The following is a 12,670-nucleotide window of genomic DNA, read 5'->3' as shown; positions in this document are numbered from 1 at the left end:
AGTGCTGTCTCAGAGATAACAGATATTGATAAACTATGGGTGGGGCTGCTGGGAGTTACAGCTTGAAAGAACCCCTGGTACCTGGAAAGGTATCAATAAAATGGAATACACCCTATGTATAAGTTCACACTACCTCTACATTGCAATCTTCCCTACATACAGTATTTTCTTTTATACACTGAGTAGGAGCTTCCATATTGATTGATTGATCAAATTCAATGGCTGGATGTCCATGGGGGTCATTGCTCTAAAATGGAGAGCGTAATTCGTTATGGTAATTGGATCCAAACACAGAGCTTACACTGGACTTTCAGGTGCCCAAGGTGATATTTGTAACTGGCACTCTCTCGTACACAACATGATGTTTGCAAGGGGTGAGGTGGAAACTATGGCTGAGGTTTTTTGGGGGGATGCTGGGAGTTGTAGTCTAACAACAGCTGGAAAACCACAGGTTGAACATTCCTGACTCAGATGGGGAGGCTGAACTTTCCTGCACTGCCAGGGCCGTTATTCACTCCAGACCCGTTTCTCACCGTGGCAAGAAGAAATATGACAGGGAAGCAGAATTTGATCCATCTTGTTGCAATAAAAGCCGAGTTTTCAACCTTCCTTCGTCCAATCACAACGCCCTAAATTACAAACTGACACATTCTGGGAACAGTGTGCGAAATGTGCCTTTGTAAACTGACAGGAACGGAAACGCACTGAATGAAGGTACAGAAGCGCAGGGCTTTGGGCTCGTTAAGGTGCGCTCGTTTCTCCCCATCGTGCTTATTTAGCTTCATTTCCTTTTTTAAAGGTAAACTATCCTACAAAAAAGTATTCCACTTTTCAAACTACAGGTATGGGATCCATTATCCAGAAAACCCACTATCCAAAAAGCACCGAATTACAGGAAGGCCATTTCCCATAGCAGGGTCTTAACTACAGAGAAAGTAGACCCTGCGGCTGCAGGGGGCCCAGGACCCCCTCATTCATATACAATTTTAATCAATATTGGTAAAAAAAGGTCAACATCTAGATCTAGACATTTTGGAGGCCTGAAAAATAAATTAATTTATACTTACACCACTGTCCCATAGACTCCATTTTAATCAAATAATTCTAAATGTTCCCTTTTCTCTGTAATAATAAAACAGTACCTTGTACTTGATCCCAACTAAGATATAATTAATCCTTATTGGAGGCAAAACAATCCTATTGTGATCCAAATTACGCAAAGATCCCTTATGCAGAAACCACCAGGTCCCATACTCTGTCTACAGGTATGGCACCTGTTATCCAGAATCCTTTTAAGGGATTATTCCAGAATTTGGATTGCTATAAATAAGGTCTACTAAAAAATCATGTAAACATTAAATAAACCCAATAGGATTGTTTTTCTTCCAATAAGGATTAATTATATCTTAGTTTGGATCAAGTAAAAAAAATGATTTTTTCTTCAAAGGGGAACTCTGGCAAAATTTAAAGAGGCCACATAAAACAGAAACCCCTAACATACCAATGAAAGTTACCTGTTTCTTCAAAAAGTATGAATAATTGCCGTTTTCCAAGCTGAATAGTGATGTGTGGACCGACCCGATACCCGCGGGTCGTGCGGGTTCGGGTCAACCTTGCAGTGCTCCTCGCGGTGGCGGGCCACCTTCAAATGCCGGCATCTGACTTCCGGGTTCCGGTTTTATAGTCTCGCGTCTGCTCGCTCCCGCCCCTTTTGGGACGTCATTGTGACGTCATCCGCTGGGCGGGTCGGCACAGTTCTATAAAAGGACCCCGGAAGCGGGAGCAGGCAGGTGCGGGTTGTAGCAGGGCAGGTTAGGGTCGGGTGCGGGTCAGGGAAACCCTGACCTGCACATCACTAATGCTGAAATCCAGCTGTTTAACAGTTCTTCTCTTTCGGCATCATTTGAAATCCTGGCAAGGAAGGAGGGACTAAACACTGATGTTACAAATTGTAACAACTTTTCCACACCTTACAGACAGCATGCAGGAACTACATACCCCACAATGGAATTGTGGGGTTTGGAGGATGCAGGCTGAGGACAGATGGCTGTTGATACGAAGTAACAGTAGTCAGTCAGCTCAGCAAAGTAGTCAGAGAGATCAGCAGGAGAGCAGGAGGCTAGGCTTAGGGACCTGTCAGAAACCATTCAAAATCATGAAAAGTCTGCATATTTTTTAAATGATGTATATTGCAAAGTTGCTTGAAATTATGTTTACTTTTCAAAAAGCTTAAGTTGTGTTTTTGTGGAGTTCCCTTTAAATTTCAAATGAATTGATTAAAATGGAGTCCACGGGAGATGGCCTTCCCGTATTTCATAACTTTCTGTATAACTGCGCAATATGTTGGCGCCTTATAAATACATGTTAATAATAATAACAACGTATTCCCAGATATCGGTGATGTTACTATGTATATACACTGACTGCTTCTAATAAGCACCTTTTTGTTCTTTTATTTTCCGCACCTTATGAAGGGAAACTCAGCGTGCGCCAATAATAATATTATAAGTCCGTCTTATTATTTTCACATTCCTCATCTCCTAGTTATTTCACTTTCTAACACCCTTCATTTAGGCACTGGTGCACATAAAGGAACAGAGCAGTGAGTAAATCTGGCCTGAAAAATAAATCAGTTTGTGAAACTGAAGCCGTTTACTCAGAGAAAGAATCCCCAGCAACGCATGAGCACTTAGCTGCAATCAGCCAAATGTGGTGAGAAAAATGAATACAGAATGGTTGCTAGGGGTTACTTCCCCCCATGTAAACTTTTGTTACCCTCCTCCCAACCTGTGTGGCTCTTCACAGGACCATCATTACTTTAAGGGCAGAGACATATGCTGCTATTTCGGGAGAAATCGCCCATCGACAAAACGCTTCTTCTTCGGGCGACTAATCTCCCCGAACTGCCTACTCGCTGGCTAGAATGTAAATCGACGGCGGGATGGCACTCGGAACACTTAATTTTCGAAGTCACCTGAAGCAGCCTCACAAGGAAACTTCGGGCGACTTCAGAAAGCCGAAGTGATCCGAGTGCCATCCCGCAGGCGAATTATATTCAGTTTAGGGAGATTAGTCGTCCAAAGAAGAAGCAATTGGTCGCTGGGCGACTAATCTCCTGAAATAGCCGCACGTGTCTCTGCCCTTACCCGGTAACAGCAATCGAATCAAAAACAAACTCAGATTAATCAATGCCATGGCAGCAAACTCCTGATTGGTCATAACTGATTACTACTTCTGAGGTAAATTTACACTTGTTTTTTGAACCCCCCCCACCCCGTATTTTTCAGCTGCTTCAGTGGGATACTGGAGGCAACAATTCAACCAAAGCTAGGGGGGGTGTAAACTATTAATTATGGTTTGCAAGAGCTGGAGGGCATCCAGTTCACAAAAGCACAGGGTATAACCATGGATTTAACAATACGGGATGTTAGAAATGTATTGAAAAGAAATTGCCTGATTCGTGAGGAAAGGTTTATCTGTTAAGATTAGCCATTTGAATTGATAAATAAATAATATATATATAAGCCATGAATATCTTGTAAATGATATCCTTATAAACGGTGAGTGCTGATGTCATTTCTGTCACATGACTCCCTGAAATTTGTGTATTATAATAAATAAAGTACCCCCAGTTGCAAAATAAGAGGATATTAGAAGTTACCTCAGAGTTCCATGGCCTGTATAAAAACACTCAGCCTTGAGTTTTTATATGGTCATGAAACTCCTCTGTAACTTATAATATCCTTATATTTCTACAAGAGGGGGTACTTTATATATATATATATATATATATATATATATATATATATATATATATATATATACTTTTTTTTTTTTTAATTTATTTATTTTTTCTATGGTGAGTTATAACAGAACTGTAGACAGAATTTTTCAGGCAAAGTTGGTTCAGCTAAAAGGCCGCATGGCTACCATTTTGGCTAAGGTAGTGTTTAGTGTAGGAGGCAGGGTACCAGACTACCCCTTTTCCAGCATACACGCCATTGCCACAGAAAGAAACACCCCCAGTGCTGTATTTTGGTCTGGTGCTGCCCTAGACAATGGACCTCAGCACAGCCACCCAGAAGTTCTAATGCAAATGTGCAGGAAGTGACATCATAGGCACCCGCATTACGTGACTTTCTTGGAAGCTTCTTTGTTTCCACTGGATGTGGTATTTCTCCCAATTTTTATTACCTTTATGGTCAGTTCCTGTACCCCGTCCTTGGTACTGGCAATCAATTGAAAGTATAGTTGGTTCCACCAACTATACTTTCAATTACGTGACTTTCTACCATGCAATTGCCCCTCAGCCCTTCAGTTAACCCCCACTCACATTTAATAGGCAAGTGGCAGCGGGAGAACTTCTTTTTTTGCCATATAAGCACCCACGGGCAGCCCCCTTAAAACTGCGCCCTAGGCACAGGTCTGTACTGTATATAAATAGGGCCCTATGTACCCGCTAAGCTTCGCTGTTGGATTCAGCTGCAATGTCCAGCGCCTGTGAGGGGAATTTATTTTATTTTTTACATATAGGCACCAGCGGGCCATCACACAAAAGTTTCTGCCCTAGGCACAGCATACCTCCCGACTGTCCCGTTTTTCCACTGGACAGTCCCAATTTTGACAGCTCAACCCGCAGTTTCTCTTTGCAGAAACTTTCTCTTTGATCTCCTGCACTGAACAGCCAGAAAAAGATACAAAGTTTCTAAAACTTAATTGGCTTTTGGCAGAGAGCCTTGTCAGGCTCACTTCGATGCTTTTGTAACAATTTAAGATAAGCAAAGAGACAATTTTAACAATTTAAGATAAGCGGTGCTGAGTGATGTCAGTTCTGTCACATGACTCACAAATCAAACCACCACTCTGAGTTGGGGGCCTGTGACATCATTAAGAACTAATTATAATAAACCAATGACATCACTAAGCATTGTTTATATAGTGAATAAAGTACCCCCTCTTGTAACTGTGGAGTTCCATGACCATCTGCCTCGTGTTTTTATACAGGTAATGGAATTCCAAGGTGACTTATAATATTTTGCAAGAGGGGGTACTTTATTCACTATATAAACACTGCTTATTAATGTCAGTGGCTTTTTATAATTAGTGCTTAATGATGTCACAGGCCTCCAACTCAGAGTGGTGATTTGATTTGTGAGTCATGTGACAGAACTGACATCACTCAACACCATTTATATAGTGAATAAAGTCTTGTAATTATAAGAATATTATAAGACACAGAGGAGTTTCATGACATCACTACTCACCGTTTATAACTGATGACATCAGTATTCACCGTTTATAAAGATTTAATTTACAGGATATTCATGGCTCTTGTGTATTATATTATATATATATATACACTGTATAGAGGCAATAAACTATACTTTACAGCAAGGTGATTTCATGCTCTTCGCTGTTGAGAGTTGCAGTTGCACAACATCTACAAGCTTTCGCATTCTTTGCACTGGTTTCTATTTAAAGGGAATCTGTTAAAGGAGAACTAAAGCCGAATTAGTAGGCTTAAAATGCTGTGCATTATGTTTTGGGCTTCTGTACCAGCCCAAGGCAACCACAGCCCTTTAGCAGTAAAGATCTTTGTCTCCAAAGATGCGCCAGTAGCTCCCCATCTTCTTTTCTGCTGATTCACTGCACATGCTCTGTGCTGCTGTCACTTACTGAGCTTAGGGACCCACTCATAATATACAGTACATATAGAATAGAAATGTCACAATATAAGGCTGATTAGTAATTAATACAGATAATTACTACATGGCAGCACAGAAACCAGTGCAATTAGCATCAGAATTTAATAATCAGCAAACCTGTAGCATCAGCTTATATTACAGGGGAAGCTCATTTTCTGCTGGATAATTAGTGACGAGCCCTAAGCTTAGCTTCTCAACAGCCAATCAGAGCCCACTGAGCATGTGAGTGTCACAGACACTTTCCAAGATGGTGACCCCCTGTGACAAGTGTAAATCCTGGATCATTGCTGCTATTGACAAGCTGAAACTTTAGGCTGGTGCAATAAGTTCAGTGTATAAAATATGCCATTTTTAGCAAAATTAATTTCTAAAGTTTAGTTCTCCTTTAAACCGCATCCCTTACTGTGCCAGCAGTGCTCGCAATTCCCTCTCAGGGGCCCAGGAAGGGTTACACAGACTGGAACCTACTGGTGTTCCTTTACTGATCCCAGCTGTGAGATCCTGGGCCTGCAGACCTCTTGTATTTCTTTAACGCACATTTGCACATATTTCACATTCCACCCTTGGAGTTGCCATGGTGAGTATTCAACCAGGATAAAATGTTTTCCTTGCTCCCCCCCCCCTTGTTTGTCCCTGGTTTAATCAGTGCCAAGAATGTTTGCATCCCACACTGGCACATATACAGTATCAGGGCAACTATCCATTGCCAGAGACTAGCCACTCACTGTACCCACGGAAACTGTGGCCGACTGTATTTCTGGTGCGTGGCTGCCTTTAGAGTGGCGCTGCAAACTTACCCTTTAAATATTGGTCATGAATTAATGTCACACAATGTGAAAGCCAATAGCAAAAATACCAGGGGCATGCTGCAGACTGCACTGGTTTCTGTGCAAACATGCACCGATATTATGGCGGATGTGATGGCGGCTCTTCTACTTTACTTCAGATTATAACCAAGATCATCTCAGCAGCCAAATGGTTAATGAGTTACTCTCACCTGTTGCGGCAGGTGACCTGTACTGGCCCAATGAGCAAAAGGCATGAACGGCTGCTGTTTGACTACAACTCCCAGAATCCCTTTGACGGCTGAAAGTCCTTAAGCAAATAATTCAATTGCGGTATTTCTCAGCACATTCATTATTACGTATTGTTAACATTTATTTATAGAGCGCCTACATATTGCACGATGCTGAATGTCACAGACCTCTGGAATTTACTTTCCAACAAGGTGGACAGACAGCTGGACTCTGGAAGTCGCCAGCAGCTGCATCCCACCGGCAATTAACAGGTTAAACCATGGGTTATGGCACTGTTGGCAGAGGAACAGTTAAGTCAAGATGCACCCTAGCAGCAAGTCTATCATCAATGTTTGACACGCCGCAGGCTGACAAAATTAACCCTGTGATGCTTGACATTCAATTAACCCTCACACTGCCCGCAGACGTGAAGCTTAATCCACACACACTATTTCAAAATGACAAATATAGTCGTGGAGTTAAAGTGCCCACATTAACCCTATGCTGGCTTAAACCCTGTAGCACCGTGACATGACCATTACATAACACTGCCTTGTACAGTGCCAGCGCCCTACACAAATAAGTACGACTTAATTAATACGTTTACTACTGGACTTCATCACTCAGTGTAACCCCTGCAGCGCCACAGCATTTTACACATCCACATTCAAATACACAATACAGTACTTAGAGAATGGAACATAACCCTCAAAGTGCTGGAGGGTCGTGTAATTGTCGGGGCACTTGTGGTGGTTAGAAAGGAGGCAAAAGGCATCACAACCATATATATATATATATATATAGTCTTGAGCCAATTTATTAATAAAAATGTTTTCTACATTTTAAGACCTAAGAGTGCGGATCCTTTTTGTAGTTGTTGGAGATTAAATGATGATCGTGCACCCAGACATACTAACACTCTATATCGAGAGTGCTGGCTTCTCGTGGATTTGTTTATATATATATATACACATACATATATAGTAGAACACCTATTTTACATTTCTCAGGGGACCAGGAAAAAATTATGGAAAATCTGGGAAAATGTAAAATCAGGGAAATAGTGTTAAAGTAACTTTTTCTTCAAGTACTGAAAGGATATAAACACAGGAGGCTGTTTTACTATGAGGTACAATATTTACTGTTAATAACAAGGGTTAAACATTGCAGAGTTAATGTTACACTATGGGGGGCAAAATTGTGATGTAAAATATTAGTTAAAACAGGGAAATGCACCCATTCAAATGCATTATAAATTGGGGGGGACCACAAATAAAAAATGTAAAATGCGGGGAAACTTAAAATCGAGGTTTCACTGTATATAAATGCATGGAAAGGGTTCAACGCTATGACACCACAGGTGCCCCACTAACAGAGAAAGACGATTGGTTGTTGTTTGCCATACACAAAGCAACCTGTGTTGCAGCGCCAGCTCAGGGGTTGGCACAGAGTAGGTGATGGGTACATACACTATACACTGACAGGGACAAACGTGATTACATAGAGAGAGAGTTGTGTGTGTGTATGGAGTGTGTATGGAGTGTGTATGGAGTGTGCCAAGCAGAGAGGGTAATTGATGTCAGGCTGGCAGGGGTTGGCACAGAGTAGGCGATGGGTATTTACACTATACAGTGACAGGGACAAACTAGAGAGAGTTGTGTGTGTATAGAGTGTGCCAAGCAGAGAGCAGAGAGTGTGTAGATGAGTCAGCCTGGCACTGGTTGGCACAGAGTAGATGATGGGCATTTACACTATACAGTGACAAACTAGAGAGAGTTGTGAGTGTGTATGGAGTGTGTATGGAGTGTGCCAAGCAGAGAGTGTGTAGATGATGTCAGGCTGGCAGGGGATGGCACAGAGTAGGTGATGGGTATATACAATATACACTGACAAACTAGAGAGAGTTGTGCTAGTTGTATGGAGTGTGTATGGAGTGTGTATGGAGTGTGTATATAGAGTGTGTATAGAGTGTGTATAGAGTGTGTATAGAGTGTGTATAGAGTGTGTATAGAGTGTGTATAGAGTGTGTATAGAGTGTGTATAGAGTGTGTATAGAGTGTGTATAGAGTGTGTATAGAGTGTGTATAGTGTGTGCCAGAGAGAGTGTGTAGCTGAGTGAGTCTGGCAGCAGGGGTTGTCACACAAACACAAGTGCTGATAGTAAAAGAGAATTTACTCACAGAGCAGTGACACAAGTGCTGATAGTAAAAGAGAATTTACTCACAGAGCAGTGACACAAGTGCTGATAGTAATAGAGAATTTACTCACAGAGCAGTGACATAAGTGCTGATAGTAGTTATAGAGAATTTACTCAGAGCAGTGACACAAGTGCTGATAGTAGTAAAAGAGAATTTACTCACAGAGCAGTGACACAAGTGCTGATAGTAAAAGAGAATATACTCACAGAGCAGTGACACAAGTGCTGATAGTAGTAAAAGAGAATTTACTCACAGAGCAGTGACACAAGTGCTGATAGTAATAGAGAATTTACTCACAGAGCAGTGACACAAGTGCTGATGGTAAAAGAGAATTTACTCACAGAGCAGTGACACAAGTGCTGATAGTAGTAAAAGAGAATATACTCACAGAGCAGTGACACAAGTGCTGATAGTAGTAATAGAGAATATACTCACAGAGCAGTGACACAAGTGCTGATAGTAGTAATAGAGAATATACTCACAGAGCAGTGACACAAGTGCTGATAGTAATAGAGAATATACTCACAGAGCAGTGACACAAGTGCTGATAGTAGTAATAGAGAATTTACTCACAGAGCAGTGACACAAGTGCTGATAGTAGTAATAGAGAATTTACTCACAGAGCAGTGACACAAGTGCTGATAGTAGTAATAGAGAATATACTCACAGAGCAGTGACACAAGTGCTGATAGTAGTAATAGAGAATATACTCACAGAGCAGTGACATCCAGAGGGACAGTGCGAGTCTCCAGCAGCCCGAGGCCTGAGCAGTTCACCAGACACCAGGAGTCGCTCTGATTGGCACAAGTGCAGCTCCCCGGGCAAGGCTGGCACCACTCAGCTGCCCCCGATCCGAGCCCCAGTAGGAGAAGGACGAGGGGGCAGAGCCGCAGTCCCAGTTTAGGGGGGGAGGCGCCATCTTTCCTCTGGGCTGCAGAATGGCCATTTCCAAAATGCATAATTTACTCACATCGCATGGGCCCCCTGCTGCCTCCCGCGCCCCCCAAGATCTCGGACCCCAGCGGCCCCTTTCCCAACTTTCAGCGGCGGGACGTTCTCATAATCACGTGAAACGGCCTCACTCTCTCTCCCTCTCTCCCTGTGTGAGTGTGTGTGTGTGTGTGCGGCTCGTTGTGTCTGGGAGTCCAGTAGGGGAGTGAGCTGGCGCTGCGTCTCTGCAACACTAGGGGGCGTGCGCGGGTTGGAGCCGAGTATTCCCATCCTATTCCCATTAGTAAATCCACTCGCGAGCACTAGGGGTCGCTAGCGACTTCATATGGGAAAATACAGTACGTCACGTTGTGGAACTCAAGTGTATTAGCAACGCCCTCCCTCGATTAAAGGGGAACTCCGGCTTCATAACCAAAATTTTATAAATAACACAGAAACCCCTAATATACCCATCACAGTTACCTGTTTCTTCAAAAAGTATGAATAAATGCCATTTTCTATGCTGAAATCCAGCTGTGTAACAGTTCTTCTCTTTCTGCATCATTTGAAATCCTGGCAGGGAAGGAGGGACTAAACACTGATGTTACAAATTGTAACAACTTCTCCACAGCTTACAGACAACATGCAGGAACTACATAACCCACAATGCTTTGCACTGGGATCTTCCTTTCCTTATTGAAATCACGTGTGCAGGGAATTGTGGGGTTTGGAGGATGCAGGCTGAGGACAGATGGCTCTTGATACAAAGTAACAGTAGTCAGACAGCTCAGCAAAGTAGTCAGACAGATTAGCATGGGAGCAGGGGGCTAGGCTTAGGGAACTGTCAGAAACCATTAAAATATTGCAAAGTTGCTTGACATTATGTTTACTTTTCCAAAAGCTTAAGTTATGTTTTTGTGGAGTTCCCCTTTAAAGGGGTTGTTCACCTTTGAATTAACTCTTTGGGGCCCATTTACTTAGCTCGAGTGAAGGAATAGAATTAAAAAAACTTCAAATTTCGAATGTTTTTTTTTGGCTACTTCGACCATCGAATGGGCTACTTCGACCTTCGACTACGACTTCGAATCGAACGATTCGATAGTCAAATTACTGTCTCTTTAAAAACTAAACTTTAGTTCGCCACCTAAAACCTACCGAAGTCAATGTTTGCCTATGGGGAAGGTCCCCATAGGCTTTGCTATCTTTTTTTGGTCGAAGAAAAATCGTTCGATCGATGGATTAAAATCCTTCGAATCGAACGTTTCGAAGGATTAAATCGTTCAATCGAACGATTTTTCTTTCAATCGAACGAATTGCGGTAAATCCTTCAACTTCAATGTTCGAAGTTGAAGGATTTAACTTCAACAGTCGAATATCGAGGGTTAATTACATAAGTGAATTTGCCCCTTAGTATGATGTAGAGCAGGGGTCCCCAACCTTTTTAACCCCTGAGCCACATTCAAATGTAAAAAGAGTTGGGGAGCAGCACAAGCATGAAAAAGACCCTTGGGGTGCCAAATGAGGGCTATTTGGTAGCCCCTATATGGACTGGTAGCCGACAAGAGGCTCTACTTGGCACTGTACTAAGTTTTTATACAATTAAAACTTGCTTTCAAGTTGGAATTCAAAAATAAGCACCTGCTTTGAGGCCACTGGGAGCAACATCAAAGGGGTTGGAGAGCAACATGTTACTCACAAGCTACTGGTTGGGGATCACTGATGTAGAGAATGATATTCTGAGACAATTTGCAATTAGGTTTTCATTTTTTTTTAATTTGTGGTTTTGGAGTTATTTAGCTTTTTATTCAGCAGCTCTCCAGTTTGCAATTTCAGCTATCTGGTTGCTACAGTCCAAATTCCCCTAGCAACCATGCATTGACTTGAATAAGAGGCCTGAATAGAAAGATGAGTAATAAAAAGTAACAATAACAATACATTTGTAGCCTTACAGAGCATTCGGTTTTTTTTAGATGGGGCCAGTGACCCCCATTTGAAAGCTGGAAAGAGCCAGCGGAAGAAGTCAAATAATTCAAAAATGATAAAAAAGAAAAATTTAAGGTAAGTTGCTTACAATTAGCCATTCTATAACATGCTAAATGGGTTTCCTTCGGGAAAGTCCCAGGAAACCTACATAAAGGCAATAGACTTAGAATGTTACATAACTGTTTTTTTCTTTTGGCTGAAGAAAGTCTGTTATCAGTAAGAGCTGACTCATACAGCCCACCTTTGGAATTGTCCAGGGATGCCTTGATATCATGGAGGCACCCATATGTAACAAACATGCAGAAAATAATCACATACAAAGGTCCTCTATTTCTTTTCTTTGCTTGTAACTTGTTTTTATTTATGGTAATAACATAATAATATTTATTTACATTTGTACATATCTTTTCAGAAGTTGACAAAGTTTTGTGATTATAACAGCAAACATAAAACATTTTAGTAACTGTTACAACTTTCAGCTCATTTGAAACACACATATATATATATATATATATATATATATATATATATATATATATATACACACACACCCTATGAGGAATTATTTAGATAACAGGTCAGTAATTTGTTAATCTGGTGACTCCTGGGAGGTGTGTAATCTGGTTGATCCTGCGTTTTTGCTGTAAGGTTCTTAAAGGGGAAGTAAAGTCTAAAATAGAATAAGGCTAGAAATGCTGTATTTTGTATACTAAACATAAACATGAACTTAGTGCACCAGAAGCCTAATAAAACAAATGATTTATGCTTTAAAGTTGGCCACAAGGGGTCACCATCTTGTAACTTGGTTAAACATCTTTGCAAGACCAAGACTGTGCAC

The 12,670-nt window shown here is 41.5% G+C and overlaps 1 protein-coding gene across 1 annotated transcript in view; it reads right to left on the bottom strand.

Annotated features, from left to right (window-relative positions):
* The window catches only part of pkd1.L (polycystin 1, transient receptor potential channel interacting L homeolog), a 100,388-nt gene extending 90,316 nt beyond the window's left edge, over positions 1 to 10,072 (bottom strand). Inside the window, exon 1 of the mRNA XM_018236581.2 lies at positions 9,634 to 10,072. Coding sequence (XP_018092070.1) covers positions 9,634 to 9,878 — 245 coding nt within the window. The 5' untranslated portion in view covers positions 9,879 to 10,072. The remainder of the gene's footprint in view (positions 1 to 9,633) is intronic.
* Positions 10,073 to 12,670: the final 2,598 nt, after the last annotated feature.

Source organism: Xenopus laevis, chromosome 9_10L (assembly GCF_017654675.1).
Source record: "Xenopus laevis strain J_2021 chromosome 9_10L, Xenopus_laevis_v10.1, whole genome shotgun sequence".
NCBI classification, from domain to species: domain Eukaryota; kingdom Metazoa; phylum Chordata; class Amphibia; order Anura; family Pipidae; genus Xenopus; species Xenopus laevis.
The sequence above is the reverse complement of the archived record's forward strand: the minus strand, read 5'-3'. Positions and strand labels throughout refer to the sequence as shown.